The sequence below is a fragment of the Diadema antillarum genome, unplaced genomic scaffold (assembly GCF_040938485.1).
Source record: "Diadema antillarum isolate AM-2024a unplaced genomic scaffold, OU_Dant_1.0 seq00001263_RagTag, whole genome shotgun sequence".
Classification (NCBI taxonomy): Eukaryota; Metazoa; Echinodermata; class Echinoidea; order Diadematoida; family Diadematidae; genus Diadema; species Diadema antillarum.
In genome coordinates, this window is record NW_027272045.1 from 287,435 (window position 1) to 307,263 (window position 19,829).

The 19,829-nt window shown below is 42.3% G+C and overlaps 1 protein-coding gene across 1 annotated transcript; it reads right to left on the reverse strand.

The window, feature by feature from the left end:
- Window positions 1–271: 271 nt before the first annotated feature.
- Window positions 272–19,238, reverse strand: LOC139745388 (quinone oxidoreductase PIG3-like). Its single transcript, XM_071655782.1, has 7 exons — window positions 19,178–19,238; window positions 10,988–11,155; window positions 9,403–9,511; window positions 8,734–8,892; window positions 2,152–2,364; window positions 941–1,137; window positions 272–490 (listed from the first exon to the last, which is right to left on the reverse strand). Exons 2-7 carry the CDS (start codon window positions 11,123–11,125, stop codon window positions 272–274), a joined length of 1,035 nt encoding a protein of 344 aa, XP_071511883.1. The 5' UTR covers window positions 11,126–11,155; window positions 19,178–19,238.
- Between the last annotated feature and the right edge of the window lie 591 nt (window positions 19,239–19,829).

Consider the following 19,829-nt stretch of genomic DNA (forward strand, 5'->3'; position numbering starts at 1 on the left):
CAGCGTATTCAGTACCGGGAAATGTGATCACTTATGTGTCCTGCCTGAGTCATGTGACACCACAGTCACATTATCTGAACATATAGAATCTATGGAAGTAGTATCATATCTGTACGGATATCATGTACAATAGACCTTTCAATAAAAGTATTTTGTAAAGACGAAGACATGTTTCTATGTATGTACATAAACATACTTTCAGCATATGCAATTGAAACAAACAGAATTCATGATTCATATTTCATAAGAACACAGGAACACAGCGCATGTTTCACAGCTCACTGTGTGGGCTTGTCTCTGTCTTCTGTACACTGAGGAGGACTTTCCCCAGGGTCTTGTTCTCATCCATGTACCGGTGGGCCGCTGCTATTTCCTGCAGCGGGAAGACACGGTCGACGATGGGCTGGAATACAGGGGCCTCTCCCGGGGACGAGGGTGAAAAGTGTGGCAGCGCCCTCTCTGTGAATGATCTCACCAGCTCAGCCTTGTACTGTGTGATCGAAACAAAAGGAGTATTTTACTTCATGATATTCATGAAATCCCTTTTATCAGCAGAATTTGCTGCAGTAAAAGCAGGAGTAGAAGCCAAGGTAATGGCCAGAAACAACACAGCAGGCTCTAATCAAAACAAACTATAATAAAGGGGCTCCTGTCTCCGAGTTACAAAAATGTTCTTCCAGAAAATTCGAGCTTCCTTATCACATTTGCGAATCGCCACTAGCATTCAATGCATACAGTGTAGGCAAGAACTTTCGCTTGCAAAGCTTGGCTCTCGCAAAATTTGTAAAATTAAAATGCACGCAAACATTTCTCATTTTACAGTAGTCACGTTTGAAAAGGAGGTAAGTATTGTAACTGTGTAGTGGAACTGGACTTGCGAGGGCCCTGTAATGCAAAACACACACAAAACCAAACAACAATAATCACTATGCTAACTGACCTCATTTGATCTTGATCTCAACGTTGACCCCAGAATCCTTATGCGCTTCCGAAGGATGCTTCCAAGAAAGGCGCCCTCCACCTTCGGTCCTCCCAGTAAGCCATACAAAACCCATGTGCCATCTACAGCAATGGCTCTGACATTTTTCTCTACATATGAGCCACCCACACAGTCCAGTATGATATTAACTCCTTTTCCTGTGAAAGGAAAATCAAGCATGTCACTAATAATGATGATAATAAAGTTGTCTTTTTAATCTAGAGGAGCATCTTCAGCGTTGACACTGTTCTACCAGAGGACCTGCCACTGTTTCTACCCTAGTGTTGCCAGCTACCCATTTTTATACTATGGTCAAGAGGGATAGGGTGGTAAAAATATTTTGGGTCCTCCGATTGGGAGTCAGGCATCTCATCCACTATGCCACAGTGTCCCTACACTAGCAGCATATCAAGAGGCTTGCCAACCTCTGCTAATTAAAAATACCAGTGCAGGATGAAAAACATTCTTCATGAAAAAAAACCCATAGAAAATGTAATATGATAAACGGGATACATCACAGCACGTTAACAAGTCCAAAATGTTTGAAACAATACAGAATGGATAAGGACATACTACTGTGGAAACTGCATACTGTTGTTTGTAATACTTAATGGTCGGTGGGAAATGGTATGATGCAGGTGAAATGACTGAGTGACAAGAGTGGTAGGAAATCTCTATTTATACACTATGCCTTCTCTGGTGTATGTGCATGGGCCTTCTGTAGTTTGCTATCTACTGTAGATCAATTGTTACTGAACTGGGCTTGGGAGTCTGTGCTATTTATCTCCTCTCTTTTCCATCCAGAATGCATTTATACCTAATCATTTTTCTTTGTGCTCTTGACACACACTTGTCATGTGGAATATAGCATTCATGACGTCTATGAACTACACTTCTTTAGGTATGTATGATAGTGACACAAATACACAAAACAAAACAAAGAACAAACAAACAAACAAACATACTTTGATTAGATATCTTTGACTCCTTCCTGGATGGAGGCATGAAAGATTGTCCTGAAAGTCAAATGACAAAGTGTGCGAGGATCCCCAAATCTGTAACAAAATGTCAAAAAAGGGGCATTTCCCACCTCCACCCTCGTACCCACTCACTCCCTTTCCTGAACTCCATGCCCCAAATCAGATGAATTGCTATAAGATTTAAGCAAATACCTTCTGTCACTTCCAGAACTTTCTCGGCAAAGTCCACCTCCTTGTAGTTGAAAGCCTCCACTGCACCAAGACTTCTGGCCTTGGCTAGTTTAGCCTCTGTTCCAGCCGTTACGATAGGAATGCCTCCCGCTTGCTTGACCAACTGTGTGGCTGCTGTCCCTACTCCGCTGCCACCAGCATGGATCAAGACTGTGTCTCCTTCTTTCAGACTTGCTGTGGGAGAGAGTAAGGTTAGAACAAACAAGATGATGAGGTTAAGGACAGGAAATAACTCCTGGGCCCTGTTTTATGAAGAGTTGAAATTGATTATATACTTAATTTCCACTGTAAGTCTATGGCAGCCTGTGTGGTAAGGAAATTTAAAATCGATTTTATCTTTTGATAAAACAGGGCCTTGGGCACCGTTTCATGAAAGTTGTCAGCCCTGGGGGGCGTTTCATCAACGAGTTCGTCGGAGTTTTCACCAACAAATTTGCTATCAGCCAATCAGACCAAGGATTTCATTAGCTTTTAACAGTTGTCAGTGTAAATCCTTGCGTCTGATTGGCTGATAGCAAATTTGTCGGTGAAAACTCCGACGAACTCATTGATGAAACGCCCCCCTGACAAGTTGTCAGTCTCTAACAATCACCATAGTAACAGTCGGTGATCAGAGCTTCTCAGCCAATCAAAACCTAGGATTTTACTGACACTGACAACTTTAAAAAAATGGTGCCCTGATGAATAATTCCTAAATTATACAAGTAATAAGAAGTATAATTAGAATTCTATTAGTAATAATGAAGTATAAGTCGAAGAGGTTAGCATTTCCAGGTGTTTAAGGCAGTGAAGTCACATAATGAAATTCAAAGTAGGTAAAAATTCCACGCAGTCCCAGTTGGCTATAAATACCCGTGTCAGTGAGCAGCAAGCATCTTTTCAAAGAGAATACGGCTTTAGACAGACCAGTAACACCAGTATTGGGTGTAGCTCACTGGTCCTTCTCATCATACAGACAAGCAATGAATAAAGCACAATCATTGCTGTTCCAAGCTACGGAGCATTCTTATACGTATGGACATCTCATGTCAAGCAATTATTGATAAGCAGAACATCAGCATACAGTAGGGTCCAGCAGTTTTGACTTCTGTACAGTGTTAGAAAGGGAGGGTTCAGAACTGAAGAGTATCGATGAAAATGAGATGCTGGGTGGGAACCTCTTCGACTTATACTTCATTATTACTAATAGAATTCTAATTATACTTCTTATTACTTGTATAATTTAGGAATTCTATTACGTAATACTCGTATAAGTCTTCAGAGGTTAGCATGTTCAAAGTTCCGTACAGAAGTCAGTCTAGTGACATGAGTGAGGGCAAGAGGACATGAAGGATGATGGACAGTTTTCACAACAAGGTTGAAACTTTAGTCATGACACCTCATGCATAGAGAGTGTCTATCGATGGTGACACACATTGTCGCAAACAGGAGAAGAACTCAAGCAAAGTTTGCTTGAGAACCTGCTAGTATAAGGTGCAAGACATACCGGTAGGTTTTGAGTATGATATCATTTTGATACCTTGCGTGCTTTAACTGGAGCAGGATTAAGCATGATAGCGAAGACAAATCAATACAATGGACCTCTTGTACCGATTTTCCAATCAAGACATAATCATAACCATGTTCCTTAATTCATGTACATTTGAAGGAAGAATTAGACATTAACCAGTTCATACTCCGCATAGTAATATTGCAGCAATAATTAGAGGCAACTCCATTGCCATTTTGGGTTGATATTAGAGTTTAAATTCATCAGTTTGGTGGACCGAATCTCCTAAACGAGTGGCCGAGTAATGTGTCGCCATTTTCCAACGGACAACGTAACGTGATTTATGGTTTTGTGTCTTATCTGACTCGTATTAGGACATTGTTCTTAATTGAGATACTGATATACAGGTATACGCATATTATCACAATTTACATGTCCCTTTCTAACTCAGCAGAACTGAGAATTGTTGAACTAATGTGGAATCAATTGTTAGAAGGTAGAAGGTTCAAAATGTACCAGCGTTCGTCCAGTCAGTTGTGGACAAGATTTCGTTAAGACCTTTATACTCAATGCGCAAAAGTTTAGAAGTTGCGGCGCTTCTGTAGCTATGAGCTGAGAATGTGATACCCCTTTCATATTGGCATCCTTGGATGTCTTACCAGACCAGAGTCTGGGATGAACGCGGGATGACTGTGCTCCCAAATCCTTAAATGTATGTGAACACGAGGTACGTCCTGTGGTACCCTTTCATACTGATCTCGAAGACAGTACAAACTCGGTACATGTTCCCATAGCAACAATACATACATAATTGTATGCAGCAGTCAGTACAGTGTACAGGGATGTATACGTACAGCCACTGACAGTATATTAGTTATATTTTAAGTGTTAATACAAGCAGCTGCGAGGGACTGGCTTTCAGTCTCCGCTCCAAGATGCTTGTCGTCACCGATTTGTTGGGACGTTTCAAAGAAATTATGAGTTTGCTTTCTGAACTTGCTCGTTGGAGATGTTCTGTGCATTTAATATACTCGTGAAGAGTTGATCGGAACACAGAGTTTATACCTTTCATATCTCTTAGGGTTGGAGGTAAAAGAAGGCACTTTAATACCTGGTTTATACCTTTCATATCTCTAATGTGCGAACGTGGCCTCATCTTCCGGTAATGTCGTAAGAACTAGATGTCTCAGCATTTGTGTACGTTTTGCCGAAACGAGTGCAAGCAAGGAAATTTGTTTTTGGCTCAAGGCACTGAAGGAATCTATAGTTCATAGGTATCTTGAAACGATAACTTGAAACATCCCAAGTCTTGTTGTATTTAGGCTTGCGAGGGTCGGAGTTACATACGCCCTTCATAAGTCTGACTATAGGGGCTGTTTGCCTATGTCATAGCTCTCGGTTTCAGGTCTATGAGTTAATCGTGGAGTGGGCTTTGTTGAAAAGCTATGCTATAGGCTTAGAAAGTTGACAACGTGTTCTGTAGATGGGTTAAAAAGGATCACAAGATTGTTCAGAATACAACCATTGCTATTGTCTTCAAGCACCCTCATTTGTTTTGTTTATTGTCTCGCCGTGATGATGAAAGGAACTTTGCAGCGTGCTGCGATGTGTCTGTCACTTGTCATCGCTAGCAGAGAGCACCCATGCAGGCGGCTAGCAGGAGGCTCATCGGTGGGTGAGGGTGTGGGGCAAGACTTTTCTCATGGAGTAAAAGAGGTGGGGCTATTCGCATTTCGAGCAATAATGAGAACAATGGCTGCCGCCGGCATTGGGGCAGTGAGGATTACTCAGGTCACCTTGTTCAGTTGAAGCTTGTGGAGGACTGAAAACGCTCTAGGGTAAAGAAAAAGGCATCAAAATTCAGGGCAATAAAACTTGGCTTCTATTTGACATGAGGAGCGAACTGGTGGTCAGGGGAACCGAGATGCGAATTAAGGTCAACGTCAGGGTCACTGCTAATCTATTATGTAGAGTTTGTGGAGTATGCAATGAAAAACGTGTATAGTAATTAGCTGTTCATGTCTCTGCGAAACAAGCAGAAAACTTCAGAATTATCTACATCTGTTGAATGTGAAGCTGATGTCCAATTGCTAGACACCAATTCCAATGTTGGCTGTGAATTCGTTCCGGTCAGGTATGCTACCAGCTGTAGAAATGTCTGACCGGGTTATGAATAAGCACGTTTTTTGTACACAGGCCACACAGGGCTTCAAGACCGTTCTGAATTGCAAGAGGTTCACACACCTTGCTATGCGGGGAATTCTGTTTGGCACTCCAGACTCTCTGAGCAAAGGAATTGTCATTGCTCAGAATTAACTACTTTCCATACTGAGATGCTAGCATCGCTTGAAATTATCACGCTAATGAAGGTGGAAAATAATTCTTTGTCTTGCGAGACAGCTCCACCACCAAAGAATGTTTTGTATCGCATGACTAGGTAACGAAACCAAACTTTGTGTCGAAGTCATCTTCTGCTTTACGCAGAGCATTAGTTGATTTATTTTTTCTAGTCACAAGTGACGAGAATGTAAATTTCTTTGTGGAAGGCATTAAAATCCCGAAATTTGGTTTCGTTGCTATACAAGATTGAATTTCCAAGGGCAGTAACCTTGTCAATTTTGTTCTGAGGAAAAAACTGAAAATCCTTTGCTGGGAATTAATATGAGAACCAAGGAAGGTCTCGACGTGCTTTGGGTTGAAACTGGATTTGTCGAAATCCTTACTAAAACTCTTTAAGAGTGACAACAAGTTGATCATAAAATTGGCTTTGTCAAGACACTCTTCTCTGGTGTGAGAAAGAATATGAATATCCTGCCACTACTCCTCACCGAGGCAAAGACAGGTTTCATAACTTCAAGGAAAATCTGTGGGGTCGAATTAAGGCCAGATAGAAGGCACTGAAGGGATGCAGTAAAAAATACTATTTCCATTCGAAAGACTTTGCTTGATGAACAAGGTGAACGGATACTGATAAATATGCACCCTTTGGAGGGGCAAAATGAAAGCCTTAATCAAGCGAAACTGTTCCACTCTGAAGTGTTCGTATCTCATAAATTTGTTCAAGTTTTTCAAATTTATGATTGGACTTAGACCGCCAGGCTTTGGTAGCGCTAGAATAGAGTTGATACTCCATGTGAGGAATCTCGCTAATAGCTTGCTTTGCGAGAATCTTCAGAGACAATTCTTCATGGGTTGCCTTTTCCTCCTTGGTAGAATGTACATTTTGTAGAGGAAAAATTTATTGGTATGGGGTTGAAATGAAACTATTGGTTTCATAGCCAAATATTGTGGCCAATATCCAAGGATAGGGAATTATTTTGACCAGTCATCTTTGGAAAGCTTGAGATTTCCAGCAATGAACGGTTTTGGACAGTACTCATCCTTTTTTTTTTTCATTTTGCTGGCTTGCGTAGAGACATTCATGACCCACGATCTATGCTTATGTGACACTTGTCAATTTTTCTCAGATGTCTTTCTGAACAACTTTGTATCAAGTGGAATCGACTCGCTGCGCAAGTGTTGTTGAGAAGGGTTGAGAAGGGGTTTCAAGATACCTCGATGGTGCATGCTCAGATCATACAATAAGCAAAGCCCGGGAGTGTCGGGCCATCGATGGTGACATGAGTTGTTTAATTCTCGTTGTGTCAATTGCATGGATGATTATTCGTGCATGATCTGTGAATTTCAGAAAGGATTTATCTTTGTGGTAGAAGTCCCTTCACTACATTTTGTTGTAGAAGTTGGGAGCTCACAAGACCCAAGTCCTCGTGAAGGAGGATCGCCCAAATTTTACTCTTGATTTTTGGTGTGAGAACTGCTTGGGCGTTCGATGGCAATTGAGCATTTGCTTCGCGATTTTATAGAGACTTACCTTCTGATGTGGCAGTGTGACTGCCTTCATTAGCAAATCAGCCAGTTTTTAAATTTGGCCCAAATGAGATCAGAATTTAAGTTAAAATCAAATTTGGTACTAGGCTTTGAAAGAGTTTGGCTGTATGGGCATGGCATACGGATCAATTCGGTTGTCAAAATGACCATAACCACAAGGGCAGAGTCAAGGCCACCCATACAGGGCAACGCAATCAGGTTTGCCGGGAAGGAGGCTGGCATGAGTATATCGTCGTCTGATGAGCTGCCGATGGGGTTGGCTAGCTCGCTGAAGTCTTCGATCGCCCCTGAGACATGGCTCGCATGTCCGGACTAATTGCCGGGAGGAGGAGCTCTCCTACACCAGCTGGCATGGCTTGCATGCCGTTTCTCATTACAACGGTGTGCCGCCGCCCTATCCATGAAGCGGGAGAGTATCTCGGATAGATTAAAGGTCTCTCTAGTTGAGCTTCAAGGCGGCCTTCCATGCCCTGATCTCCCCGCGGGGATGGGGGCTGAGAGGTAGCGTCGTCTTCCCGATCACTAGACATTGGAGTTTGAGATGTATAATCAGGGAGGTGTCTCACCTCCCTGGTATAATTCACTGCCGTCACACTTGAAAAAGATGCTTGCTGCTCACTGACACGGGTATTTATAGCCAACTGGGACTGCTTGGAATTTTTACCTACTTTGAATTTCATTATGTGACTTCACTGCCTTAAACACCTGGGAAATGCTAACCTCTGAAGACTTATACGAGTATTACGTAATAGAATCTTGATGCATCAACTTAAGGCAGGGAAGTGGTGCACACACAGAGTTACACAGAGCTTTTTTTTTTTTTTTTGCTTTTGTTTGTAATACTCCATTATCCCACCTATTGCAGGGCCAGAGATTTCTTTGAAGTTACTTTGTTACTATTTGACTTCATGTACAATTTTCATTCGTTTGTGGACTTCCACTATCTACACAGAAAAATGGCACCAATCAGGCTTTTGACAATCATAATGCATGTAATGCAAGACAGTTGGGGGGGGGGGTGTAGTATTTCATAGAATAACTCTTCTATGGGAGATGATGTTGTGATCTCGCAACGACGGCAGAAAGACACATATGTGGCATGGCAACAGCTATTTCTAGTTTGCTATGATGCGCTGGCAATAATGCAATGAAGAAGATGTGTTTACCTACAAAGTACAACAGCTGAAAGGCAGTCAGCCACACTTCTGGGATTGCAGCTGCTTGCTGTATGGTCATGTGACTTGGAACAAGCATCATGTGATCTTCATGGACTGCAACATACTCTGCGTTACCTCCTCCAGGTAGCAGGGCCATCACTCTATCCCCTATAGACCAATCAAAACAATGATTTGTTGAATATTTTAAATCACATATGATACCCGTATATCAACATCACAAATTTTTTGATCAAGTAATGTTGTCATATCAAGTAAAATCATTCATCAACTGGAAAATGTGGTGAGATCAATGTCATACATTGTACGCAGGCTGAACATACAGATATCTTGACATAGGCAGTCACAATACTTTTCTTTAAACATAAAAATTACTTTCACATGTATTAATTATTGTTAGTTACAAACATGCAGATAACTTTTTAGATTCATGAGATTCTTTGACAAGTTTCTGGTGATATTAAAGTCACAATGGCTTTGTTATTGAGAGCTATGCACGTTACACTTGATACAAGAAAAGATTTATAATGACATATATATTGCCAGTAAAGAAGCAAGAATTGGTTGTCTGCAGTAACTGGTCTCTAAGCCCATAAATACTTCAATCAAATTAAGAGACATACTAAATGTCCCCAGGAGAGAATGATCACTACCACTTGCCTTTCTTCCATCTGCCAGAGGTGGAAGGTCCCAGCTCATGGACCTGTCCTGCTGCTTCCAGTCCCAGGATGGTAGTGGCTCCGGCAGGTACAGGGTACAACCCTCTCCTCTGGATACCAATTTTAAAATACGATGAACAATAACAATAACAATATAATAATAATAATAATAATAATAACAAGGAAAAGTAGAAATTACGCGGTGCGTAATATATGTGACCCGCTACAACAAAATGATCCTAAAGTCGGGCGCACGCAATTCAGTTTTCACCTCTGGACAATAGAAGGTAAGGCCTAGCAACCCCCTAAGAGTTCATTCAAGCACATCAGCGTCGGCGGTCTCCTCACCAACCAATCAGTGACCAGGATGTGAGAAGCGGCTGAGCATAGCGCACCCCGCCCGCACGCACCAGTCGACTGGGCAGTGTGCGAGCTTCACGCTTCGGTTAGCAGCAAGCAGCAAACTGACCAATGAGATCACTCTGGTCGTTGTTAGGGGCGGAACCTATCTGTGGCGCTCAATCCAAATTTTCGAACCAGTTTCTGCTTCGTTGAAACGCCAAAAAACATGGCTCAGAAAAACACTATTTTTGGTCTTTCCTTTGATCATTTTGCTTCAAAATTTCGACAGATGATAGAAGACATGTTAGGCTCCAATAATATATCAAAATCTGAAAATCGTAAGTTTTGACCAATTTTAATGCTCTGACTTCAAACTCGATTTTCACGGCTTCGACCGTGCGCGACTTTAGGACCTTTTTGTTGTAGCGGGTCACATATGTCCCCGCCGGAAGTAGCATTTTGTAGCCAATGTACAATATAGGTCAAAAATCAAGGTCAAAGGTCAAAATTCTGTGTAGAGGTTTTGAAGCCCTCACCTAGTGCCATCACATAAAGCAAACAGAATCGAAATTGGGTTAGAAATGGCGGAGTAGCATATTTTGTAGTAAAATGTACAATATAGGTCAAAGGTCAAGGTCAAAGGTCACAACTGAAATTCTGTGTAGAATTTTCAAAGCTCCCATGTAGTGCTATCATATTAAAGCAAACAGAATCAAAATTGGCTCATAAATGACAGAGAAGTAGCAAATTGAACATTTTGATCACACACGGACACACACACGGACACACACACGTACGGAGCCCGTTTCATAGTCCCCTGCTGGAACTCATTCGGCGGGGACAATAATGATAATAATGATAATAATGATAATAATAATAATAATAATAATAATAATAATAATAACAATCAATAGTCAATAGTCAATGAACAATCATTATTTAGCCTTGCACAGTTAAAGCTTTTAAATGCTTTGCATCAAGATCCATTAACCAATAACCCTTGTGTGTGAGTGGCCCACAGAGAGTACTACAATGGACTCCTGTTATAATGAAGTCCTTGGGACTGGCAGTTTTCTTTCGTTATATAGAAATTTTGTCATAACCGAACAATCAAACAATAAAAAACATGGAGCGGATAATGTTGGGGCTTGAATTTTTACTTTGTTGTAACTGGAATTTCGTTATTTTACCCGTGTTTGTCATAACGGGAGTGCACTGTACTAGTACATTACCATTACCATTACCTGCAAGGTGTCTGCCCTATTTATAGCAGATGCTGCTATCTGAATCAGGACTTCTCCTGCACCAAGCTGAGGGAGAGGCGCCTGCCCCACTCTCAGAACCTCCGGACCTCCATGTTCTGCTTGCAACACAGCCTGCATGGTGGATGGATGACAGCAAGCCTGAACAACCTGTCGTGGTGAACATAGTCAAGAGAGAAATTCTAGTTCATCTTTGAATTTAATAACATGAGGTCAACCGTTACATATCTGCATTAAAAAAAAGGAAAAGATTTGGCAATTGTATTTCCTCTTATTTTAACAATCTTTCTTTCAGCAACAATGGTTCCCACCCCCCCCCCCCCATGAGAAAAAAATGAGGATTACATGTATTTTGTAAAGGGATATGAAAAGAGCCATTCTGAGGTCACCAAAGGCACTGCAGTCTGCAGGCAGCTAGCACACGTCAGTAGATATGAAATCGACTCACCCTGCTGTAGTAGCAGAGACTCCAACCCAAAGCACCTTCTGATCTGGAGATTCTCCCACCTGAAACCCTTAGCAAGCGGGAGACTCCAACTGAAGCATACATCACAAGCACTAAGTTCCTTGCGGCCGGGGTCCAGGGCCCTGGAAGCTATACAATCTCAAGCGAGAGAACAGAAGATATTGCAAAAATGGGCTTTTGGCGGGAGATCTCCCATTGAAAGCAGGAGATCCAGAGTTGGAGTCTCTGTAGTACTACATGTAGTAGCTGTGCTAATGGAGCGCCTGCCCCAGGGCCATGTAGTTTAGGTTTCTATACCCCTTTCAAACCAAACTCCTCCGGACTTCACCCGGGCGCACTTTCGACCGACGTCTGGGGTGCGATTTGTTTTGAGTAAACATGAGGTGCGGGCAGAGCGCCATTTCATACTGGAGGCTTGTTTGGAGTGCGCTCGAGCGCATTCATTTCAGCTTGGGCACAGGTTACTGTAATACCTCTTCTGCAATTTATCATACCCTTTTGAAATCAAGTCAAAATACTAAGTACACGTGTAATGTTAGAGCAATTAACATTAAAAGATCAAAATCATACTTCCTCATTACTTATCGTTACAGACTGTTAATAATTATCATCACTGATTTTATTGTCATTTAACTTACATTGCATGCATACATACTGCACAGTGAAGTAGGTTCGACACAGTTTTTTTTTTTTACACACGTAGACCTAATTTAAACAGTTATTAAGTGATAGAAAGTTATGAACGCTTATGCCCATGTTCTAGCCTAATGTCAATTACCGTATAGTTGCCACTTGTGCGTATTTCCTATGCACTTCCGGGTTGGCGAACTAACGATAGGCACTGAATTAGTTAGCCGCCATAGAAGGCCACATATTATTAGCGTGTGTTATACACACACTTCAATGTAGGATGCATTGTGCATCATCGCGTCTGAAAAACTGTATTAATCTACCACCTGAAATCCATTCTAAATCAAAAACGGTATCCTCGCGTTAACAAGGCAATCGCCAAATTGTGTCTCGCCCATTCGCGTACAGAATCAATATCTTTTATAACTCCCAGAAGTTAATTGACCTGCTTATGACTTTTGACCTTGTGGTGACCTTCAACACCCTAAGGAACATTTGTGACCCGCGACAACGGTTTCAGGCAAAAGTCGCAAGAGCAAATTCCCTCCTAGGCGGGGTACAAAGATCTTTACCGTTATTTTTGTCGATTTGGGTTTTTTGCAGAAATCGAATCGTTGATATGTTTTCTACATCTACACTAAATTTCATAGCATAAAACTACGTTTTTCCTATTGAAAATGGAATTTTAAGCACCCTATGTTGGATCGCACTCGTCAGTTTCGAGCTTCTTTCGAACGCCGCGCCAATATCCCCAGCGTTGGTACGGCGCAGGGTCTCGCATGCGATTGGCTGGTGCGTCGCACACATTTACATAATTCGGCTTTCGGAGACACCAGTTGCAGCATTTTGGGAATGCTTTGTCCACGCGTGCATGATTGCATGCTCCATTGTTCTTGCTATAGTGGTTTATACGCTCGCTCTGTAGTGCGTGCTCTTCGTTTGGCTTTCTATCCAAACTATTCTACCGCATTGTTCGACAAAGGAAGTGAGAAAAAAACCATGTAGCACGACATAATCGTGTGAAAAGAAAAAAAATAGTCTACTTGTACATGTAGTAAAAATTATGACAGCAGACTGACTCAAGGGCAGGATGATGAGAGGAAAGGAGAGGTCACATGTAACCAGTTATATTCAAATACTACACATCAAGATCGCACCAAACTAACGAGTCGTACGTGTTTGTTTGTTTGTTTGTTTAGATATAATCAACACCACCGAACAAGGCAACATATGCTTGGCTTGTAAAAGCAAACATACAGGAATCGTGACCCTTGCCAGCACTGGCATTTTTCTGCCTTCAAAAGGGTCGCCAATGATAAAGTCAAATCAACAACAATGAAAACGCGATTTGTAAATGTGTGGATTCGCCACCCGCTCCTGTTACATGCACATGGTCATGGCGTGTGGATGCCATTGCGTAATGCGTGCACCATACACAATGTACACCATACGTGCAATTATCGTATCCGCCATCTTGAAAGACGTACCGGTAATTACGAAACAAACCCGAGCGAACCGCATTGTTTTTCGGCTCCATACGCTGAGCTTCTATGAAGGGTGCCCGGGAAATTTGACTCTCTCAGTGAGCCAATCAGAAGGCGATGTGGTTGCTAGAGGCTGAGCTTAACATCGATTGGCACCATCGTACCGATGGGTGATTCTCACCTCGCATCGCCGCTCGGACATTGTCTTTGAATAAGGTGAAACTTCAAAGCCCGTTTTCTCGCAATTTTGTCAGGCTAACAACTTAAAAAGTGCATATTATTTCGCTTTCCATGCCCACTTATGGTCCCGAAGAATACAAGTGTTTTATATCAATGCAAAGCTTAGAAAATGGGCTATGTGATTCAGTGAAAAAAATAAATTTTCAAAATGCCCGACTTTTGCCTGAAACCGTTGTCGCGGGTCACATTTACCATCCAAGTTTGGTCACAAATGGACAAAAGGATCAAAAGAAATGAGCCATAATCAAAATGCGCCCTATAAGAACATAACGTTGGGCCCTAAAAGTTTGACCCCTGTCTGTGACCTTTGACCTTGTGACGACCTTCACCTCCCCAAGGGACATCTTCCCTGCAAGTTTGGTCACAAACAGACAAAGGGATCAAAAGTTATGAGCCATAAACAAAATGCGCCCTAAAAACTTAACATTGGGCCCTAAAAGTTTGTTGACCCCTGTCTGTAACCTTTGACCTTGTGGTTACCTTCAACTTCCCAAGAGACATCTACCATCACCCAAGTTTGATTGCCATTGTAGCAACATGTGCTGAGTTACGTGTGATAAGAGAGTCTTGCAAGTAAACTTTAACGTATGACCTCAAATGACCTTTAACCTTATCATGTGACCTCTTACGGCACTATAACATGAAGGTCCCCCCAGTGCATCCATCACCCAAGTTTGATTGCCATTGTAGCAACATGTGTCGAGTTACATGTGATAAGAGAGTCTTGCAAGTAAACTCTAACGTATGACCTCAAATGACCTTTGACCTTATCCTGTGACATCCAACGGCACCATAACATGAAGGTACCCCCAGTGCATCTATGACCCAAGTTAGGTTGTAATCCAAGCAACTTATGTGAAGTTATTTGTCAAAAGAGAGTCTTGCAGGTAAACTTTAACATAGAAAAGAGAGTCTTGCACATACGGTACTCTTTAATATACCGGTATGACCTCAAATGACCTTTGACAACATCACATGACCTCTGACAACACCATAACATGAAGATAGATACCCCTAGTGCTTCTATCACCCAAGTGTGGCTGCCATTGCTGTAACAGTTGCCAAGTTATGCATCATAAGAGAGTCTTGCAGGTAAACATTTGTGACGGACGACGGACGGACGACGGACGGACGACGGACAGACGCCATTTGGATCCCTTAGTCTCGCCTTCACCTCCGGTGGGCGAGACAAAAATGGTTTTGTCACCTGTTACATATGGTAGAATACATTTGGATTACAATTATTTGTGTTTTTACTGAGTAAAAAGGTGAATTACGAATGAATTTTGAGAGTGATGAAAATCTGTTGCCCAAAAAGCTGAGTTAGTTGCTGCTAAGATTGTCAACAACAAACAGTCTATTGTAGTTGCCTCTTTCTACAGACCAACTAACAATAATGTTGACTACATGGTGGATCTGAGTAGTAGCATCAGCCAGCTTTGCCAAGATAATCCAGGCGCTGCAGTTTGGTTTGCTGGAAACATAAATCTGCCAGATATCAACTGGGAAACCTCAAGCATCATCTCGCATCAGTACCAGCGTACTATCAATGAGGCTTTCTTGAATCTACTGGAGTCAGCAGGTCTTGAGCAAATGGTTGATTTCCCAACTAGAGGGGATAACACGCTTGACATCATCTTGACAAACAGGCCTTCCCAAACAAATAAATGTACAGGTCTTCCTGCTCTAAGTGATCATGATCGTCTTCATGGATGCTAATGTACAAGCCGGCAAAAGAAAGCCCATTTGGCGCAAGATTCTTCTGTAGAATAAGACCGATTTTGACATCATCCGCTCAAGGGTGCAACAGATGTCAACAAGCTATACCTCCAGATTCAATTCTTCTACACCAATCGATGACCTTGCCGATGCTCTCCAACAAGAACTTGATAAGATCATCAGTGACTGTGTTCCTTCTAAGATGACCTCAACTAGAGTCAATCAACCTTGGTTTAATTCTAAAACCAAACGCATCCTGAGACGTAAGCGTCGTGCCTTCAAAAAGGTCCGCCACACGAATAAGGCCAGGTACTGGGACCGCTTCAAGCTTCTCAAGAAGGAAGCCCAAAAAGTGTGCCGTAATTCCTACAACAATTATATATGTGCATGACATCATCCACAGTGTACCAGCTGGCTGCAGAAACAAGAAGTTGGTTGCTCAAGTGAAAGCTAAGCGTTGTGACCACATAGGTGTTGCACCACTGAAATATGAAGGTTTTCTTCATTCGGACCCAAGATCTAAAGCCAACATCTTGAACAGGCAATTCTCATCTGTCTTTTCAATTGATGATGGAGCCCCTCTCCCAGACCTTGATGACAAGGAGTACCCTACTATGGATAACATCAAAGTCAGTGAAAACAGAGTGATCAAGCTTTTGAAAAATCTCAAGTTCTTCACTGCCTCAGGTCCGGATGGGATACCAACTATGCTTCTGAATCGAGCAGCCGTGGAGATTGCACCAGCAGTGACTTTACTTTTCCAAGCTTCTATCAGCCAAGGAAAAGTGCCTTCACAGTGGAAGAAAGCTCAGATAGTTCCATTGTTAAAGAAAGGACATCGCTCTGATGCTGCAAACTACAGACCCATATCTCTAACATCCGTGTTGTGCAAGTTATGTGAACACATAATACACTATGCTGTAATCCATCACCTGACCGACAACATCATCATCTCAGATGCCCAGCATAGTTTCCGCAAACTGAGATCGTGCGAAACACAACTCATCTGTATGCTGGATGACCTTGCCAAGGGTTTAGACATGAAGTCACAAATTGATGTGGTCCTTCTCGATTATGAGAAGGCTTTCGATAAAGTCTCCCATCGACATCTCATGGAGAAGGTTCAGCACTTTGGAATTTGTGGTAAGACAGCAGATTGGATATATCCGACTTCCTCCACTCACGCACACAATCTGTTCTTGTTGATGGCCAGGAGAGCAAGGAATCCCCTGTATACATCGGGAGTCCCACATGGAAGTGTCTTGGGCCCCCTGCTCTTCCTTATCTTCATCAACGACCTGCCGGACTGTATCTCAAGTTCATCTGTCAGACTATACGCTGATGATAGCGTGGTTTACAGGCACATTTCTTCACCTGATGACTCAACCGGCTTGCAGAGGGACTAATAATAGACGCAGTTCAAGAATGGGAAGCGAAATGTCAGGTTTTGCAGGTCACCAACAAGAGGAATCCCATTTCTGCCTCCTACACCATTCAAGACCATGTACCGTGTACTAGAAGTTGCCAGCTCAACCAAATACCTGGGGGTCCATATCAATTCAAGATTGAATTTCAACACTCATGTGGATACCATCACCAAGAAAGCCAATGGTACTCGAGCCTTCTTCTCAAGCAACCTACTTCACAGCAGTCAAAAAGTCAAAGAAGGTGTCGACACAACATTCGTCTGGCCAACTGTCGAATACGCAGCGACTTCATGGGATCTGCACACACAACGGAACATAAACAAGCTTGAGCAGGTTCAGAGAAGTGCAGCTCGATTTGTCATCAGCGACTTCGAAAGATCAAGCAGTGTCACAGCTATGCTGGATCATCTCAAGTGGCCTTCACTGCAGGAACGTCACTCCAAAAAACGTCCGCTGATGATGTATACTATAAGATCAGACATCACTTGGTTGACATCCATTGGCAGACTTACCTGACCCAGCTCTCAACATCTACCAGAGGACACAGTTCCTGATCACTATCCCTCACACCAGTACTACAGCGTATGCCAACTCATTCTTCCCACGCACCATCCGGGACTGGAACAGCCTGCCTGTTGATCCCGCCGCATACCCATCCCGCATCGCCTTCAAATCTGCGTTGAGGGAACTCCGTAGGATGTAACTCTTCATCCAGAGATTTTTACTTGCGCCTGATTTCAGATTTCTGTTGCCCCGGTGCGGCGTATGCCTATCTCGCAGTGCATTCATCCTCGACCATTTGAGGGCAGCACTTTACCGGAAGAAGAAGATCCTTCACGATTTCATATTTTTTCAAGATCGTAAGTATTTCATCAATTTCTACTCATGTTTACATGTGAAATAGCGCTAAGGCCTATGTGTGCATCAAAATCCCATAGGGGTGCTGCAAACCGGACCCATCCCCGACATTTTGGTCACTGTTGCAATCCTCAAAACTGACAAAGAAAATGAATTTTATAATATTTAACACAGTTACACGAGGAATCCTTACAATGCCAGGCCTCTTTTGATAGTAAGATTGACTAAGAATAAGATTTTGTATAGAGATACGAACACGGGATGATATGGCAGTTGCTTAGCAACAGAACAAAATCTTAACATTTTGTTAAGAAAGTCATACTTTTGTAAAAACAGCGCGACACAGACAATTTAAATTAGAACTATGAGTATGAACGCCATCTGGACAATCTGCCATCATCCGAGTTATTTCATGAAAATGACATGATTCTGCCATTTAAAATTCTGGCATCAAAAGAAAGCTCGTCAGTTACTCTTCAAATAAAACAATTTAGAAACAAAAATACCCTTCTAACGTTAGTACTTTTGAAGATATGGTTAGTGGGATTCCTTGGGGTGCTGCAAACTGGACCCCTGCACTACCCTGCAGCAAACTGGGTCCACTAGAAATGCTACTCCAGCTTTTCTCGCAATTTCCTTGCTTTTCATGTGGTGATTGACTAACATTCAGCAACTGTTAGGCCCTATTTCTAATTTATTGGATTTGCATGCAAATCTAAGTTTCTGTCAGCTACTTTGTGTGCAAATGTTTATAGACTACGTTTATACAAACCCAGTTACATACGATTAAATTTAGGGCCTAGGTCTATGTTTGTTTAGGGTTCTACATCTAGATCTGTTTTGGTACAGTAAATGTAGCTAGGCCTAAAATTTACTGGACATTTGAAAGAAAACCAGTTTAATTTAGCCTCTAACGTTAGGTCTAGACCCTCTAACGTTAAAAATTATCCTTCTTTGTAACGTAATAGAATTACATCAGTGATCAATCCCAATGCAATGGGACAAGCAAAGCTTGGCATTTTCTTTTGCAACTTTGCTCACTTCGTTTCGTCTAGAAATTAAATAGCAATTAACATAATTTAAATCCTATATGGGTCTACAATCTAACGTCAGATCTGAAAAACAGAATGTTTCTCTCTTCTCAACGCATGACTACGTTGGTGCAGGGAGCTAGCTTGTGAGATTAATGTAGGTGGGAAGAGATCCCACCTCGATCCCTAAACGGACCCTGGCCCTGCCGTGGTTGGTGTCTCAGAATAATGTGGCACACAGCACAGGAGAGTTTCCACCTTTTAAACACATCAATACTTGTAGATCCCAGCCAGATCTTCATCAATTATTACCATACCTGATTGAGAATGCTGAGGAGGAACGCAAGAAACAGCAGTAATAGCCCTAGCTCTGGTATTACTACTTTCATGGATACTTCTTGCTGAAGCTTTGCACACACACGTGACGTAGTTAGAGGTTCAAAACTACATGTAGTAGGATGCACGGCTTAAAGGGATCGTCTGCTCACACTGGATCACGCATGGCAAAAATGGTTGCTTGCCGATGCGCGCCGTGATCACCTGATTATTTCGGCTAAACTAGTCACGTGATCTCATGTCCTTGTTTACGTGCTCGGGCTTGCAGCACAGAATTGAATAGTGAGTTCTGTGTGGTACCAGCTAGCTACAAGCTACGGCGCGGCAAGTACGTACACGAAACGTCAAACGAGCAGCAGGCGAGCTGAGCGAGCCATCCGCCGCGCCGGCGCGCGACAGGCTGGTTCACCCGTCGTAGTACTTGTAAATTTAGTGTGTGTTGGTACATGTATGGTAGTTAAGACTTGGGAGCACATGTGGAGCAGACGGAGTTAATGTGTTAGTTTTCTTCAATTTGGTGAATCTCGTCTGAAAGTCGCAGGTGGCATTTTCACTTTACATTTCCGCGGTGAAATACGCACTGCCCTGGTAACAGACACAGTGTTATTTGAACGGTATGCTTGATATAAATAT